The sequence below is a fragment of the Mobula birostris genome, chromosome 1 (genome assembly GCF_030028105.1).
Source record: "Mobula birostris isolate sMobBir1 chromosome 1, sMobBir1.hap1, whole genome shotgun sequence".
Taxonomy (NCBI): Eukaryota; Metazoa; Chordata; class Chondrichthyes; order Myliobatiformes; family Myliobatidae; genus Mobula; species Mobula birostris.
Window position 1 is genome coordinate 133475735 of NC_092370.1, and position 17500 is coordinate 133493234.

The 17500-nt window shown below is 43.5% G+C and overlaps 1 protein-coding gene across 4 annotated transcripts in view; it reads right to left on the reverse strand.

The window, feature by feature from the left end:
• Positions 1 to 7910, reverse strand: part of rttn (rotatin) — a 255727-nt gene extending 247817 nt beyond the window's left edge. For all 4 annotated transcript variants that reach the window (XM_072262511.1, XM_072262520.1, XM_072262502.1 and 1 more), the window contains exons 1-2: positions 7792 to 7910; positions 7573 to 7694 (exon numbers count right to left, since the gene is read on the reverse strand). In XM_072262511.1, the coding sequence (XP_072118612.1) occupies positions 7573 to 7603 (31 nt within the window). In that variant the 5' untranslated portion in view covers positions 7604 to 7694; positions 7792 to 7910. The remainder of the gene's footprint in view (positions 1 to 7572; positions 7695 to 7791) is intronic.
• Positions 7911 to 17500: the final 9590 nt, after the last annotated feature.

The following is a 17500-nucleotide window of genomic DNA, read 5'->3' on the forward strand; positions in this document are numbered from 1 at the left end:
CACTTGACCTGTGAATCTGTCAGGGTCATTGATTGTATCCAGTACTCCCAATGTGTCGTACTAGTCATCAATAAGATGCAATGCAGATTGGAGGACAACTTCATCGAACACCTTTTCTCTATCTGCCACGAAAGGAGATCTCCCGCTGGCCATCCATTTCAATTTGACTTCTCACTTCTATTCTAACATGATGAGGCCAAACTCATATTCCATTTGGGTAGCCTCCAACCTGCTGGCATGAACATCAATTACTCTAACCTCTGGTGATTCATCATCCCACCCTCTTCTCTCTTTTTCCATTCCCTGTTCAGGCTCCTCCTTTTACTCCTGCTTTTTCTACTCAGTTGCATGTCACCTCCTTCTGGTTTCCCCACCTCTTTCCCTTTCTTCCATGGTCCATTGTCCTCTCCTATCAGATTCCTTCATCTTCAGTTACTTATCTCTTCCATCTAGCCTCTCTCAGCTTCTTACTTCCCCACCGCACCCACCCTTCCCCTCATCTGATTTCATCCATCGCCTGCTGACCCAACTTCTATTTCTGGCTCTGTCCCCTTACTTTCCAGTCCTGATGAAGGGTCTCAGCTCAAAGTGTCGTCAGTTTATGCCTCTCAATAAATGCTGCCTGACCTGCTGAGTTCCACAGCATTTTGCATGTGTTAATCCAAGATTCTAAGCATCTGAAGAATCTCTTGTACTTTAGAGTAAAACCAAGATCCAATATGTAATTTGCATTTAGATTTTCACATTTAGGGTGGATAACAACTGAGCTGGTTAGTCTCCTTTCAAATTGCAGCAATACAGCCAATGAAGAGTTGTGTATCCTCCTTCACATTTGCACTCCGTAGAGAAAATACAACCCCAAATTCAGGTATACATGAGAGCTAGTACCCCTCATTTCCACTGATTCTGGAACTGAACCAACAATATGGCACGAAATAGCTCAACCAACAAGTAACATCACTTATCTTGACAGGAAACGCACATGCAATGTCATTTCCAGATTCTGAAAGTACAGCGGGGAATAAAGGAACTCTCTGAATCTTAACTCGTGAAACATTCACATTATCAGAGTCAGCATCAATCACCAAGCAGCCTGACATTATAACCGCAACTAATTGGATATCCAAGCTAGAGGTACAGCCTGGTAACAGGCCCTTCTGGCCCAAAAAGCCCACAATGCCCAATTACACCCAAGTGACTAATTAACCTACTAACCTGTACATACTTTGAATGTGGGAAAATGCTGATCAATAAATGTACGATAAAAAATCAGATATGAATAATATCTTGCCTCAACAGAATACTCTAATTAGTTGTAATGTCATGGTGCTGAGTGCTGGTTTATAAGGTCATTGTGTAGAATTCATGGATTTCATGTGGAACCTCGCTATGTAGCTAGTGTAGCAGCAACTATCCAGCAATATATTAGTACTCTTCTACATTATGGGCACCACAGCAGTCAGCACAACACTGTTATAGTTCAGGGTGTTCCAGAGTTTGGAGTTCAACTCCAGCACTGCCTGTAAGGAGTTTGTATGTTCTCCCCATGAAAGCGTGGGTTTCCTAGGGGTGCTCTGGTTTCCTCCCACAGTCAAAAGATGTACCAGTTAGCAGGTTAACTGGTCATTGTAAATTGTCCTGTGATTAGGCTCGGGTTGAATAGGTGGGATGCTGGGCAGTACGGTTCATTGGGCCAGAAGGGCCTGTACTGCGCTGTATCACTAAATACAAACTGTAAATAAAACCAATTACATTAGAAACTGTCCTCCTAAATCACACGGCATGTCAGGGCTAGCACTCGATCAGTAATGCATTCACTTGTATAGAATTCATGGACCTGCAGAAAAAAGTTAATTACCAATTTACTATAAATGTTTCAATGGGTTGTTAGTCTTTAATGTGCTTTAATGATGTTTTCAATTTAAGGCATTTTAAATTATTAATATTTAATTTTACCTTGTAATGGCGCTATCAAAGACAAAGACCATTAACCTGCTAAAGCAACACATGCATATGCACGCGCGCACACACACACACACACACACACACACACACACACACACACGCTGGAGGAATTCAGCAGGTCAGGCAGCATCTATAGAGGGTAATAAACAGTCGACATTTCAGGCCTAGTATCTTCATCAGGGACTGGAAAGGCAAGGGGCAGAGACTAAAATAAGGTGGTGGTGGGGGGGGGGGGGGGGAGTGCAGCATTTTGTGTGTGTGTTGCTCAAGCTTTACAGCACCTGCAGAATCACTTGTATTTAGCATGAAACTGCTTCACAGCTTTGGCATAGGGAGATCTACTTGAGACACATGCCTCATGTCGAGAGTATTCTGGAGTTCAGGGCTGCAGGCAGGGTGATCAATGCTATTCATTGCTGAGGCATTGCTGGTGAACTCACGGTACAGAGGATTTAGCTCCTAATATTTGGGCCAAATGAGGGCAAGCAGAACGGAATCTAACAATCCAGTCAACCAGCAATACTTAGCAATCACACCATTAACAGATTTTATAGGAAAAGATTAACCCTATCAAAGCTTTTGTTTTGGGTAGAGATCTGTTAGCATTTGGGTTAGAGTAAAGAACAGTACAGTAAAGCAAAGTCCCTTCAGCTCAAAATGTCATGCTGACCATCTAACCTACTCCAAGATCAATCTGACCCTTTCCTCCCATGTAGCCCTCCATTTCTCTTTCATCCATGTGCCCAAATGTTTTTTAAGTGCCCTTAATGTAACTAAAAAAAAAGGCATTTAAAAAAAAAAATGTCCTTAATGTATCTGGGGTGTGTGGGGTGTCTAGGGAGGGGTAGCACCTCTGGTGGGGTAGCCTGCCGTGCCCTTTTCAGGGCAGCTCGTCCACCTTTGGTCCTCACCTGGCGCTCAGCTCTCACCTGTGGCTCCAAGTAGCTGTAAAATGCGCAGCGGCCACTCCCCAGTAAATGGTCTCGGCAGACGGGCCAAAGCAGGCGAGGGGAGCCTATGGGTCCTTGACCCTCGGTGAGGTAGGGGATCTGCCTATCCTAGCGTGTGAAGTCTTTCCCTGGCAGATTGAGCGGACGAGACCAATTAACGGTCCAACGGTCAAGAAGGTAGGCCAGCAGGCGTTGTGGAGCGCTGAGAGCACGACAAGGCACTTAGATGACTTGGTCATCCACTGCAAGAGGTGGTGATCTCTTTAAACTCACCTGGCAGAAGGCAAAGGCAAACCACTGCTGTAACCTGCCAGGTACACGATTTCCCAATATGTCTGAGCGGCGTGGAGGGAAAGTGTCCGTCAACTGGAAATTCCAGATGCAACCTAACGTCGTCGTCGTTAACGTATCTGCCTCTATCACCATCCCTAGCACATGTTCTACACACCCATCACCTTGTGTAAAAAAAACTTAACTGACCCCTAACCCTCTATCACCACCCCTGGCAGGGTGTTATTTCTGAATGAAAACTACTCACTTTGTATTTCTGAAGTTGAGAATAATGTAATTTAGGAGCGCAAATTCCCTATTTAGATCCCAATTTGGGTGTGTAATCATCAATATTTAAAGTTCTGCTTATGATACAACATTTGTCCTTTCAGCACACACATCATCTCCTCAGAACAACTGTGTGACTTATTGGACTGGCTCCTTTTTTTTTTGAACGAAAGAAGACCAACAATTTACATTTCTATGGACACTAAAACTTGGTAGACTTCAACTTGCTCTGCGGGGAGGGGGGGGAAGTCTATCATTTTCTATCAACTGACTGATAGAAAATGAGATCCCAAAAATGACAAAAGTCAGTTAAATAATTAACTTTGAGGAGGTTCCGGAGAGCAGGTAGTTGCAAAGGTATTAGAGAGTTTGGCGAAGTTAGCTAAAGACCTGCGCACAGAAAATGAAATGGACAATGGATTGCACAGGGACCAAGGAACGATAGAAAAACATTGAAGGGCTGAATGAGATTTCAAAAGTAGGATGCAGCATGGGGATCACTGGATAAGAATCAAAGATATGGATTCCAGTTTGGATTATTGCCCAAATTCCCACAAAGAGAAGGTTAGAGATGCTGTGGAAGGGAAACAGTGGATAATTGAGTGAGATAAAGCAGAGCTTTAGATCGAGCTGAGGTTTATGCAACAAGAAGTTTGCAAAGGAGGAGGAAATCATCAATGCAGAATTTTGAGTAAATAAACCATTGTCAAAGGCAACATGGTGGCAAGAGCAGATATTAAAGCAAAAGCACTCCAAGCAAACTTGGATAGATCAGCTTGAACAATGGGGGTTGACGTTCTGCTCAGAGTCAAACAGGACAAAGTGCAGAAATACAAGAGCAAATTTGAAAATACATTATCAATTAGTTGGTAATTTGAAACGGTAAATTAAACCAAGAAATTGGTAAAAATGAAAACAAAGAACGGGCAACAACAGCAATAAATATCAGAAATCTAAAGGGATTCACTAATCCATGAAGTATACTATAGAAATATTAAATAATTAATATCTGCACAGCTTTTAACAACTTGCTACCATTATAAATTTTTTAGTCTGAATTTATCAAAAAACAGCTCACAAACTTATTTCCATATTATATCTGCCTTTTGGAAGAAATGTGGCAATGCCACCAATGGTAAAGATATGTCAACAAGTTCACATAAGCTATTCTGTAATGTGGTGGTGCCAGAGAGCAGTGATACTTTGCAGCCTGCTCTTAAGTATTTCCATTCTTACCTTTAAAAACTCAAATTTGCAGCCACAATTACTACAGAAATGAATGATGTTTTAAGCCATTTAAATGCTTTAGCGATCTTAGGATAGCGAAACAAACAAAACTCAGCAGAACAGACCACCCAGAAGGCGAGTTCAGTATCTATAAGCATTAGGAATGCCGTTATTGTGTCAGAAAATGTGGTCACCAGGGAGGACTTCAGGCAAAATGCCATATCAGAGAGACACCAGGGACTGAAGTTTACTGTTTCACAGAAACATTGCTCACCCAGCTTTCCAGTCCCAAAATTTCAACAACCACTGCACGGATTGGACAGAGGTTTCAGGTTAAGGTATAGGCAGCTGCGCTTGCATATTGGTTAACTCGCGCTGTACTCAGACACAGCAGTTCTATCTGAGTCCTGCTACCCCAACGTGGAACATGTGGCAGTGGTATCATCTGTACTATCTGCTGAGGAAGCTCCCCCACCATCATCCTTATTCTAGTACACATCCCACCCCCAGGCAGGCAGGCATCAAGTTGGCACTGGAGGAATTGAGTGCCACGATTACCAAGCACAAAACATTGTATCCCAACACCTTTCTCATCATTGTATCATCTTCAACCATGAAGAAGCCTCTGCCAAACTATACCAGCACGTCATCTGCTTACACCACCATCATCACACCCATATTTTGGGAAATCTAACCACCCAGTCATACTTCTTCCTGTGTACAGACAGACTGAAGGGTCTGGCATCAATGGAAAAGGTACGGTACAGATCTCCCCACTTTTGAAGAAATCTACAAGAGAACCTTTCTTAGGAAGGCAATATCCATCAGTGAGGATTCCAACCACCCAGATCATGCCTGCTTTTCAATGTTGCTGTCGAGCTGGAGATTCAGGAGCCTGAAGACACAGACCTCAAGGTTCAACAACACCTTCTTCCATACTGCCATCAAGTACTTGAACAAACTTGCAAATCCTTAACACTAATTCAGACTTTATTTCCTTTTTTCTTTCACTTGCACACATGTCATTTTGATTTTGTTTAATTCATGTACAAGTTATATTAAGCCTATGTTAACTTAACATGGACTTAAATTAGCAAAGAGCATCGAGGATGAGGGCTGGTGGTTCCACCCCAACCCCAGGTCAGTGAATCATCAGCAGGCTCCAGGATCGAAGTACTGTGTAGGCAAGGGCCTGTGACCCCCTATGTACACTAAGTTAATGAGACTGGAGTTTGAAGCCTCGTTCTCAGTCTCATCATTGATGAGTCTGAAGTTCCAGGCCAGGAGTTCTGATCTTCAGTCGTCGCCATTCTGGGGTCAATACCAAAAGATGGATGCTCAATAAACTGATTAGAAAGGCTGGCTCTGATATAGGGGTCAAACTGGACACACCGGAGGCTGTGGTAGAACAAAGGACCCTACGGAAAATCCTGACAATTCTGGACAATATTTCTCACCCACTGCATGCCACCTTGGCTGAACAGAAGAGCACTTTTAGTCATAGACTAAGACAACTGTGCTACTCCAAAGAGCTCTATATGAGGTCATTCTTACCCTAGGCCATGAAACAACCAGAGAAGTGATGAACCCCCTGCCCCACGTTAAGACTGATGTTAACTTATTTTTTATTCTTTCTTACTTCTACTCTAATATTTGTATACCTGTGCATTTATACTGTGACACTCTAATTTCCTTTGGGATCACTAAAATATATATCTATCAGAATTGGAGGCCCGATGGACAAAGCCTTGAGCCTGGGTGAATCTCAGTGAGTTTGCTGAGGAAACAGGAGGCCCAGTATTTGCACCTCTGAGCCCACTGAAGGCTGAAGGCAGAGCGGCCTGTCCTGGTGTTAGAGGACTGTCCGTGCATATGGGTGGGTGGGAGGGAAGGAACGTGCTTGTTATGCTGTGGTTTGTTGCTTGACATGTTCTGTTTCATTGTCTTCTGTGCCATTCTGCCGAGGACGGTGGGCATGCTACACTGACAACAGAAAGACTTACAGGCTGCCCCCAGCACATCTGTAGGTGCGTTGGTTGTTGACACAAATGACATTGCACCCTGTCATTCAATGTACATGTGTTAAATAAATCTGAATTTGAATTTTATGTTTGTCATGCTTGTAACTTGCTCTGCAACTGCTGCAAAAAGCTAACTTTGATGGCATTTATACCCTGTGTACATATGCCTCTGACAATAAACAAATTTGAAACTTGAAACTTAAACTGGGACACACTAAGTTCCAATAGAAAGTTTAAAAAGGCAGAATACATACTTTTAATTTAACTGAATTTAGTCTGCAAAAATCTGTATCAACGTTCTCTAACCTTGATTAATTTGGAAATAATATCCGGTCATGATTCCCCATGCGCAGCACCTCCGAAGAGTTGATGGGTGAACCAAACTCAGATAATAGCAACAGGTTTAAATTTTTCGCACACCCTGTCATACAGACAGGAATTCTCCATCAACTCAACACACTTTATCACATAGAGTCGGACTCTACACTCAACCAAGGTTTCTACTACACAGCAACAGACTGCGTTAACTTGTCAAATTCTACAGGAACACATTCTGCACTGATCTGAGATCTGTGTACATCCCGCAGATGCACTTTGCATACCTCAACCGTGTACCTCATGAGAGCACACTGATCCACTACAAATGGTGTTCCAACATTCTAAAATATCCCAGAGCAGGATTTGCCCTACAGAATGTGTTTTAAGGGAGACCCATTGTAGGAACAAGCCCAATACTAATCCAGACCGGAATACATTACCCGTACACTCCCTGCACTGACCAGGGACAGGGACGGGTAAGAGGAGACTCAGCCTACGTTCGAGGCCGCCGACAACCGCCGGCTCTGCTTTACCTAGTTTGGTGATGAGCACCGTCAGCTCCATGTCCACGACCCACAGGGCGATTCAACGGTGGCGCCGGTCCATCTCCGGTTGTGGTCCGGGTGCAGCAGCGACTCCCAGCACCGTTCCAGACCTAAAGAAAAGGAGTTGTCAACTTCAAAACAATCACTGAGCGCACCATAGCAAATAGTGGCTCCCTGTAAACTCTCGGGCTAAAAAGCTTCAACTACCAATGTCACTGTCTCTGCTGGTGACAGTTCACAACTTTGTTCCGAGATATATTAAACTCCCAGGATTCTCTGGGACGCAGTGCAGATGCGCGGCACGGCGGGCGGGCAGGCGGGGAGGAGAGGGCTCGGCCCGAGTGGAGCAGCGATGAGGCGCGCAGTGGGGAAATGCGCATGCGTAGGATTGCAGGGTTTTCTGGACCTTGTAGTCGTTGTTGCTAAGAGTTACGGGGTCTGGCTGTTAGCACCATGTGATAACTGGGTTACCTGTCTGGACATGCCTGGACACGCCCCTCTGCTGACTGCTCCTGTGGCTCTTCCCACAGACCCCTGAATAAAGGCGATTGTGTCACTGCGCCTCCCACAGTGCCGGACAGACATACAACATGGACGTGGATCGATTTTACTGTTAATAAAAGCTTTTCAGTATTTACTCTACTTCCAGTCTTTGGGAGTAACCGATAGTGCATCACACCACCTGTGATGTGATTGAAGGAAGCCTGTGGCGGGAAATTCAGAAGTCTGCTTAGGCTGTAATAGTCACTCAGTCAGAATGCGTGACCCTCCACCGTTGCGGTGTTTTAAATGCTAGCGAGTGGGACAGACTGCTGCTTCTCGTAGGGGAAATTGCGATGTGCAGAATGCGGGGGTGAACATGATTACAAGGAGTTCTGAGGTTGGCGCTGAGGCAAGATGCTGCAACTCTTGGGGGGTGCTCATAGCGCTGCTTATTTAGGATGCCCTGTTTTACAAAAGGCTCGGGAAATTCAGAAGGTGAAGTCAGCGCATAATATTTTACTTATGTTGAAGCTGTGAAAAGATTTGGTTTCACTACATCTGTTGTGTGTTGGGTAAAAACAGACACTTCAACAGGGATTCGGGATTCGGGTGGAACCTGATCATGGACCGAGGGGGTAGTGGTGGAGGTGAGGCAATAGTGATGTATTGATTCTTTAAAAATAGATTTTCTTGCATTTCTGTCTGCTGTGGTTAATGGAATAGCACAGGTATGAAAGAAATCTGATAGACTCGGGATCGTGGTGGATGCAGCATTGAAGTATTTGGGTTTAGTGGGAATTACTGCAGAACAAGTACATGAAATACTTCGGTGAGAACATTTGCAGAATGATAGTAGAGGGAATGGACTAGTGGTAGAAGGTGATTGTACACAGTGTGCTTATTCCGACCAATTTACAGTTCTTCGTTGGAATGCGAGGAGTCTGTTAGCCAACAGACAGGAATTTAAAGCGTATGTTTTAAGTTTTGGCGTTCCTTGGGTGTACAAGAAACTTGCTTGTTGCGATCACATTTATCATTAAAGATTCCTGGTTATAAAGTTGTGAGCGCCTTTACTTCCTGAGGAAGCTAAAGAAATTTGGCCTGTCCCCTAAAACCCTCACTAATTTTTATAGATGCACCATAGAAAGCATTCTTCTAGGGTGCATCACAACCTGGTATGGAAGTTGTCCTGTCCAAGACCGGAAGAAGCTGCAGAAGATCGTGAACACAGCTCAGCACATCACACAAACCAATATTCCGTCCTTGGACTTACTACACACTGCACGCTGTCGGAGCAGTGCTGCCAGGATAATCAAGGACATGACCCATCCAGCTAACACACTTTTCGTCCCTCTTCCCTCCGGGAGAAGGCTCAGGAGTTTGAAGACTCGTATGGCCAGATTAGGGAACAGCTTCTTTCCAACTGTGATAAGACTGCTGAACGGATCCTGACCCGGATCTGGGCCGTACCCTCCAAATATCCGGACCTGCCTCTCGATTTTTTTTGCACTACCTTACTTTCCCTTTTCTATTTTCTATTTATGATCTATAATTTACATGTTTAATATTTACTATCGATTTGTACTCCAGGGAGCGCGAAGCGCGGAATCAAATATCGCTGTGATGATTGTACGCTCTAGTATCAATTGTTTGGCGACAATAAAGTATATAAAGTAATACAGTATATAAAGATATGATAGGCATACAGAATGTGGGAGGAGGCTGTGCTACATTTGTGAAGGAGGATTTATTGTACAGAATTTTGCCTTCTCCAGAGAAAACTGAATTGATCCACAGAGTGGGATCAAAATTGTGAACTTTTATAATCCAAATCAGGAAGGGTTGGGGAGAATGGTGGGGAAATTATTATGGTAAGATTATTTTTATGGTGATTTTAATGCACATAGTGGCTTATGGGGCAATAAGACTACAGATGCTAATGGGGCAGTAGTAGCGGAGTTTTTGGAAGAATGATTTTAGTGGTTCAAATGATGAAAGAAAGGTAAAGGTGGTGCTCTTGTCTAGACTTGACTCTTATCTCTGCACCACTTGGGTTGTAACGACTGATTGTGATCATGTCCCAGTCCTGTGTATTGTAGGGTAATCCCTACAAGGTTCACAGTCAGAATTTGGGTTCTGGTGCTAAATGGGCAAATTGGGGAAGATTTTCCATTGAATGTGAGAAGTCATTTGATCAATTGTCTCTAGGTGGTACCAGAGAAGAAGACCATCAGAGTATAATTTCTGGTTTGCGTGGGGCAGCCTATCAAGCCGTTCCTTTGGTGTCTTGGAGAGCGGGTAAGAAATGTGTCCCTTGGTGGACACAGGAATGTACAGAGGCTATCAGAGACAAGAGGGGCTTCTCACGTTTTGAAACGTAGATTAATGCAAGAAGCCTTGTTGAACTTTCAGAAGAAGCATGGAGAGGTATTATGAATGCTAAAAGGGCGGCTTGGAGGGAATTTTGCAGATCGTTTGGGGGAGGGGGAACTGATCTGACAGTGGTGTGGAGAATGCTGAAGAAAATGAATGGTGTCAGAGGTTATCACCGGATTCCAGTATTAGCAGAACATGGAAATTTGGCTACAATGGACAAGAAAAGGCAGGGTGTCTGGGAAACATATTTGCAAAGACACATGGACTGGATGATTTGGGGGATGAGTATATTAAGAGATGGCAGTATTTTGAAGAAGAATGGGAAGATTGTGAGAAAATACATGTTTGAGAGTGCCATAAATAATGGTTTTACATTGGCTGAACTGAAATTTGTCCCCAGGACAGGATATAGTCAGCTATCATAAGCTCCAGCGTCTGCTGAGGCAGCCCTAAAGAAGTTGCTTGAGCTTTATAATAAGGTCTGGAAGCAATGAATACTCCTGGAAGACTGGAAAAGGGCTCTGGTGTTATCTACTGTAAAACCTGGGAAGGATTCGATGCTGCCAAATAGCTACAGGCCTATGGCTCTCACCTCTTCACTATGTAAAATAATGGAGAAAATGATTGTAATGAGGCTGTTGTTTGTTTTGGAGAAGAAAGAATTAATTATTCGCTACCAGTGTGGAATTCATAAAGAGAGATCTACATTTGATGCCCTTGTACTACTGGGAAATGATATTCAGAAAACCTTTTCAGTAAAAGAATCAATAGTTGCAGTGTTTCCGGACCTAGAAAAGCTTACCATATGCTCTGGAGGGAAGGGCTTTTGATTAAATTGGTATTGGTGGGAGGCATAACAACTGGGTTTTGGATTTCTTGTTTGACCGGTGCTTCGAGTGAGGATGTGTGAAGAAGTGACATCAGAGTTTTCGGTGGATAATGGGACCCCCCCCCCCCCGAGGGTAGTGTCATTAGTCCAATGATTAATGATATTTTTGATGGTGTTGCACCAAGGGTTGTATTGGCTTTATATGCTGATGATAAGGCACTGTGTAAAAAGGGTTGTTGCCTCACAAACAAGAGAAAATCTTCAGATGCTGGAAATCCAAGCAACACACCCAAAATGCTGGAGGAACTCAGCAGGCCAGGCAGCAACTGTGGTAAAAAGTACAGTTGACATTTGGGGAACGAGACCCTTTGGCAGGGCGTAAGATTGCCTATGTGGTTATGTGTGTGCAAACAGCGTTATCAGCAATGGAAGAATGGTTTTTGAACTGGGGATTTAAGCATTTTATTTCTAAGTCAAAATGTATGTTTTTACTCGGAAACATGGGCTGGATAATATTCACCTTACTCTATATGGGTGCTTGCTGTCTAGGGTTCCTGTGTTTGACTATTTGGGATTATGGCTGGATGTGAGACTGACTTAGAGAACACACATAAGGTTTTTAGAGGATAAACGGAAGCAGGTCATTAGCTTTTTGTGATGTGTTGCTGAGTACCACAGAGTGACTTCTAGGGGTGTGCTGTTGCCAATTTATCGTGCTTTAATGAACTCTTGTCTGGACTATGGTTGTATGATTTATAGGGAGACAGCTCGTTCAGTTTTATACAGGTTGGATGTCCTACAGGCCAGGCACTTAGAATCTGTAGTGGAGCATTCTAGATCACACCAAGAGATGGACTGAGGGTTTAACCAACTGAGATGTCACTTGTTCTGTGGAGAGAAAAATTGAGCCCTGCATACTGGACTGCCGTAGTAGGGTGGTGGACATCCCATTTGACATACTCAGTTCTAATTGATTTCTGGGAATACACAAACAGAATTGTTGAGTGTTTTGGGTGGATAATTAGGGAATATATGATGGAGTATGGTTTTAGGGATTTGTGGATTAGCCCAACAGTGGCCTGGTCAGCAATTTCCAGATATGGGAATAGATTTGTTGTTACTGGGGTATAGACAGGATCTTGTGGGTGGTGAGAGGGTGTCTGGTCATCTAGAGCAGAAGTATTTTTCCTTTTTGCCTATCTTTACAGATGGTGACCTGATCCATTGATGGAAGAATACTACAATTTACATTGTCATGTGTGACGCCAAGCAGAGCTACCGGACGGATGATGCTAATGAGAGAGATAATGGAAGACAATGGAGAGACATTCAAAATGCTAATAAGAGAGAAGAGAGAGATTAATGAGAAAGAAACATAATTCAGATATTGACAGACCGTTTGCTTTGAACCTGAACTGTTTGAAGTTTTATGGACAGGTGATACCCCAGCAGGGGGATAAAAAGAGCAGGTTTGCTAAGGCACAACACGCCACGAGACCCTGGAAAGTTGGTGGGAGTTTGGAGGACCAGTTCACGGGAATCGGTCAGAGGCTCACAGGGTGTAGAGGTACGATCGGTGGGAACCTGGGGCATGTGTCCGCCCTTGCCTGGGTGCCGGGTTCAATGCGGAAGAACGATTGTATCCGGAACGGAGGGGTCACATTCGGCGACCACAGCGGGATCAGAAGACATCAAAAGGTCTGTCCGAAACTGCATCTCTCTCTCTCTCTCTCTCTCTCTCCAGTGGTACAACAACAATGATTACTGCGAACTGCACTAAACTGAACTAAACTCTGCTTCACTTAAGACTGATCATTTTACCCCTAGACTGTGATAGAGCTTGGTTGATTCCTATTACCCTATTTCTGTGTATAGGTGTGTATTATCATTGCCAACCTGTTACATTTATATCCTTGCGATTAGTGTACTGTATTACTTATTTCTTTAATAAAACTTTATTAGTTCCTAGTAATCACAGACTCCAACGAGCGTTCCATTTCTGCTGGTTTGGCAACCCAGTTACAGGGTACGTAACAATATGTTCTCGAGAGTATGGGAATAGTAGCACATTTTTGTTGGGTACCAGCACATGTGGGTGTATCAGGTAATGAAAGGGCAGATGTTGCAGCAATCAGGCATTTACTAAGTCAGAGGTAGATATTATAGTCAATATAGGAAAGTGTGAAGCTAAATCTTGCATTAGGTTGGCTGGGATTAGAAAATAGCAGAATTTGTGGGATAGGAGTGGGTCAGCGAGGTGGCATTACAATTGAGTACCATCAGTTGAGGGAAGGAATAGGACGGAAGATGTGTGGTTGGTGAGATTGAGGTTGGGACATACAGATCTGCACTCCACTTTGGCACTCATTGGTAAACAGTGGAACGGGTGGTGTGACTTTTCAAAGGTACCAGAGACAGTGGAACATGTGTTCATGCTGTGCCTCAGATATTCGTTAGAATGTATGAAGCTGTTTAGGCAATTATTGAGTAGATCTGGGGTGCCTAGGCCACAGGATATTCTGGCACCTGAAGCAGGGATGGTTAAGTCATGTAGGACTTTGGTGAACCTTTCAATTAAAACAGATTTGGGAGGCAGGATCTGATCCGCATCATGGCTCCTGTCATAACCCATTACAGTAAGTGGCAGTGATGCACCTTCCTGATAGGTGCAAGCCACCATTAGCACAAAAAAAAGAAGAGGAGACAAGGGAGAAATGAGAGGAGGAGTGGAGAAGAGGATGGTGAGAGGGGGAAACAAGTGGTGAGGAGAAAGAAAAGGGGAGGGGAAGGAGAAAGTGGGGGAGTAGGAAGGAGGGGAAAGAGAAGGTGGGAGAGTAGGAGGGAGGGAAGGAGAAAGTGGGGAGGGGAAGGGGAGGGAGGTAAGGAGAAGGCTGGGGAGAATGGGAGTCAGAAAGTGGAGGAAGGGAAGGAGAGTGGGGAGGGAAGGAAGGAGAAAGTGGAGAGTAGGGAAGGATGGAGAAAGTGGGGGAGGGAGGAAAGGTCGAAGAGGAGAAGCAGGGAAAGTAGAGGATGAGGGCAGGAGACAGGGTAAAGTGAAGGGGAAGAGAAGTGGAAACAGGAGGGGAAGGAGATAGAGGGAAGAAGAGGACTTTGGTAGGAAGAATGAAAGGAGTGGGGGAAAGGGAAGTGATGGAGGGGGGCTGATGAAGTAGAGAGATGTGGAGAGAGAGGAATGGGAGCAGCTAAGGAGGAGAGGAAGGGGAAATAGGGAGGGGGAGGGTGGGTGAAGGAAGGGAGGGTGGAAGGAGTGGAGGATAATAGTGAAAGGGGGTTGGAGGGATGGGATAGGCAAACGGAGAATGGAGGGGTAGATGGTGTGGGAAGAGCTTGGAGATAAGGGGGAGAAAGGGAGAGGAATGGGGAAAAGGAGGAGGGGGGTGTATAGAGGTTCTGGCATCTGTCCCATAGTGGTTGTAGGCGTCGACTCTGAGACAGAAGGAAATGGTTCTGACAGCTCTGGACATCTTTCTTCTCTAACAATTTACTCTGCTCTCCTCAGCTGATCGACATGTCATTTACAGATGACACATCAGACACAATTCCCACTTTGTAGGACTGTAGTCCAGTTCTGTCAATCTTTCCAAGTGCCGACTTTTGATCACCTCAGTAGTCCCTCCCCAGGACTGCTTGCCCAGGAGTGAAACATTGAACCTCTTTGTTTGAGGAGCCCTCAAATTGTCTCAGTTACTTCTTCTGCACAATTCTTCTGAGATTGGGTTTGAGGGGATCCGAGTGTGAGCACAGGTAAAAATGGGAAAACTGGAATTTCTGCTGCAGGTTCTAGCCACTTTTTTGCTGTGTAGACACGAGACAGCACAGGATCTTTTCTGGTTTCCATTTGCATCAACTCTACCATAATAGGGAGACTCAAGGAGCATATTTCAAGAGGAGTGTCCTCTTATAACCATATAACAATTACAACACAGAAACAGGCCATCTCGGCCCTTCTAGTCCATGCCGAACTCTTACCCTATCCTAGTCCCACCGACCTGCACTCATCCCATAACCCTCCATTCCTTTCCTGTCCATATATCTATCCAATTTAACTTTAAGCGACAACATAGAACATGCCTCAACCACTTCTGCTGGAAGCTCATTCCACACAGCCACTACTCTCTAAGTAACCCCTAAACTTTTGTCCTCTAATTCTCAACCCATGTCCTCTTGTTTGAATCTTCCCCACTCTCAATGGAAAAAGTCTAACCACGTCAACTCTCTCAATCCCCCTCATAATTTTAAACATCTCTATCAAGTCTCCCCTCAACCTTCTACGCTCCAAAGAATAAAGACCTAACTTGTTCAACCTTTCTCTGTAACTTAGGACATGAAACCCAGGCAACATTTTAGTAAACCTCCTCTGTACTCTCTCAATTTTATTGATATCTTTCCTATAATTCGGTGACCAGAACTGTACACAATACTCCAGATTTGGCCTTACCAATGCGTTATACAAATTCAACATTACATCCCAACTCCTATACTCAATGCTCTGCTTAATAAAGGCCAGCAAACCAAAAGCTTTCTTCACCACCCTATCCACATGAAATTCCATCTTCAAGGAACTATACACCATTATTCCTAGATTCCTCTGTTCTAAAGCATTCTATAATGCCCTACCATTTACCATGTATGTCCTATTTTGATTAGTTCTACCAAAATGTAGCACCTCACATTTTTCAGCATTAAACTCCATCTGCCATCTTTCAGCCCACTCTTCTAACTGTCCTAAATCTCTCTGCAAGTTTTGTAAACCTACCTCATCATCCACAACGCCACCTATCTTAGTATCATCTGCAATCCAATTTACCACCCCATCATCCAGATCATTAATATATATTACAAGCAATATTGGACCCAGTACAGATCCCTGAGGCACACCGCTACACACCGTCCTCCAATCTGACACACAGTTATCCACCACTACTCTCTGGCATCTCCCATCTAGCCACTGCTGAATCCATTTTACTACTTCCATATTAACGCCTAACGATTGAACCTTTCTAACTAACCTTCCGTGTGGAACCTTGTCAAAGGCCTTACTGAAGTCCATATAGACAACATCCACCGTTTTACCCTCATCAACTTTCTTAGTAACCTCATCAAAAAATTCAATAAGATTTGTCAAACATTACCTTCCACGCACAAATCCATGTTGACTGTTGCTAATCAGACCCTCTCTATCCAGAAAATTATATATAATTTTTGGATTGGGAAAATTTGTTTTATGGAAAGGGTGTAACAGAAATGGAGGTCACGTAAAGGTGTTAAATGTTTGTTTAATTATTTAATACATAATTAATCACATAATACATAATACCTATATAATTAATTAATTTCTTTAATTAATTTAATTCTTTAATTGTCATTGTATTAATTGTCATACTTTCCATAACTACCCTACTTACTTCCTTTACCTTACACAATTCAATATCCTTCTCCTTACTGAATACCGAAGAAAAGAAATTGTTCAAAATCTCCCCCATCTCTTTTGGCTCCGCACATAGCCGTCCACTCTGATTTTCCAAGGGACCAATTTTATCCCTCACTATCCTTTTGCCACTAACATAACTGTAGAAACCCTTTGTATTTATTTTTACTTTACTTGCCAAAGCAGCCTCGTATCTTCTTTCAGCTTTTCTAATTTCTTTCTTAAGATTATTTTTACATTTTTTATATTCCTTGAGTACCTCATTAACTCCAAGTTGCCTATACTTATTGAAGATCCCTCTCTTTTTCTGAACCAAGTTTCTAATATCTCTTGAAAACCATGGCTCTCTCAAACTTTTAACCTTTCCTTTCAACCTAACAGGAACATAAAGATTCTGAACCCTCAAAATTTCACCTTCAGATGACCTCCATTTTTCTATTACATCCTTCCCATAAAACAAATTGTCCCAATCCACTCCTTCTAAATCCTTTCGCATCTCCTCAGAGTTAGCCTTTCTCCAATCAAAAATCTCAACCCTGGGTCCAGTCCGATCCTTCTCCATAATTATATTGAACTAATGGTATTGTGATCACTGGACCCGAAGTGCTCCCCAACACATACCTCCGTCACCTGCCCTGTCTCATTCCCTAACAGGAGATCCAACACTGCCCCTTCTCTAGTTGGTACCTCTATGTATTGCTTCAAAAAGCTAACCTGCACACATTTTACAAACTCCAAACCATCCAGCCCTTTTACAGAATGGGCTTCCCAGTCTATGT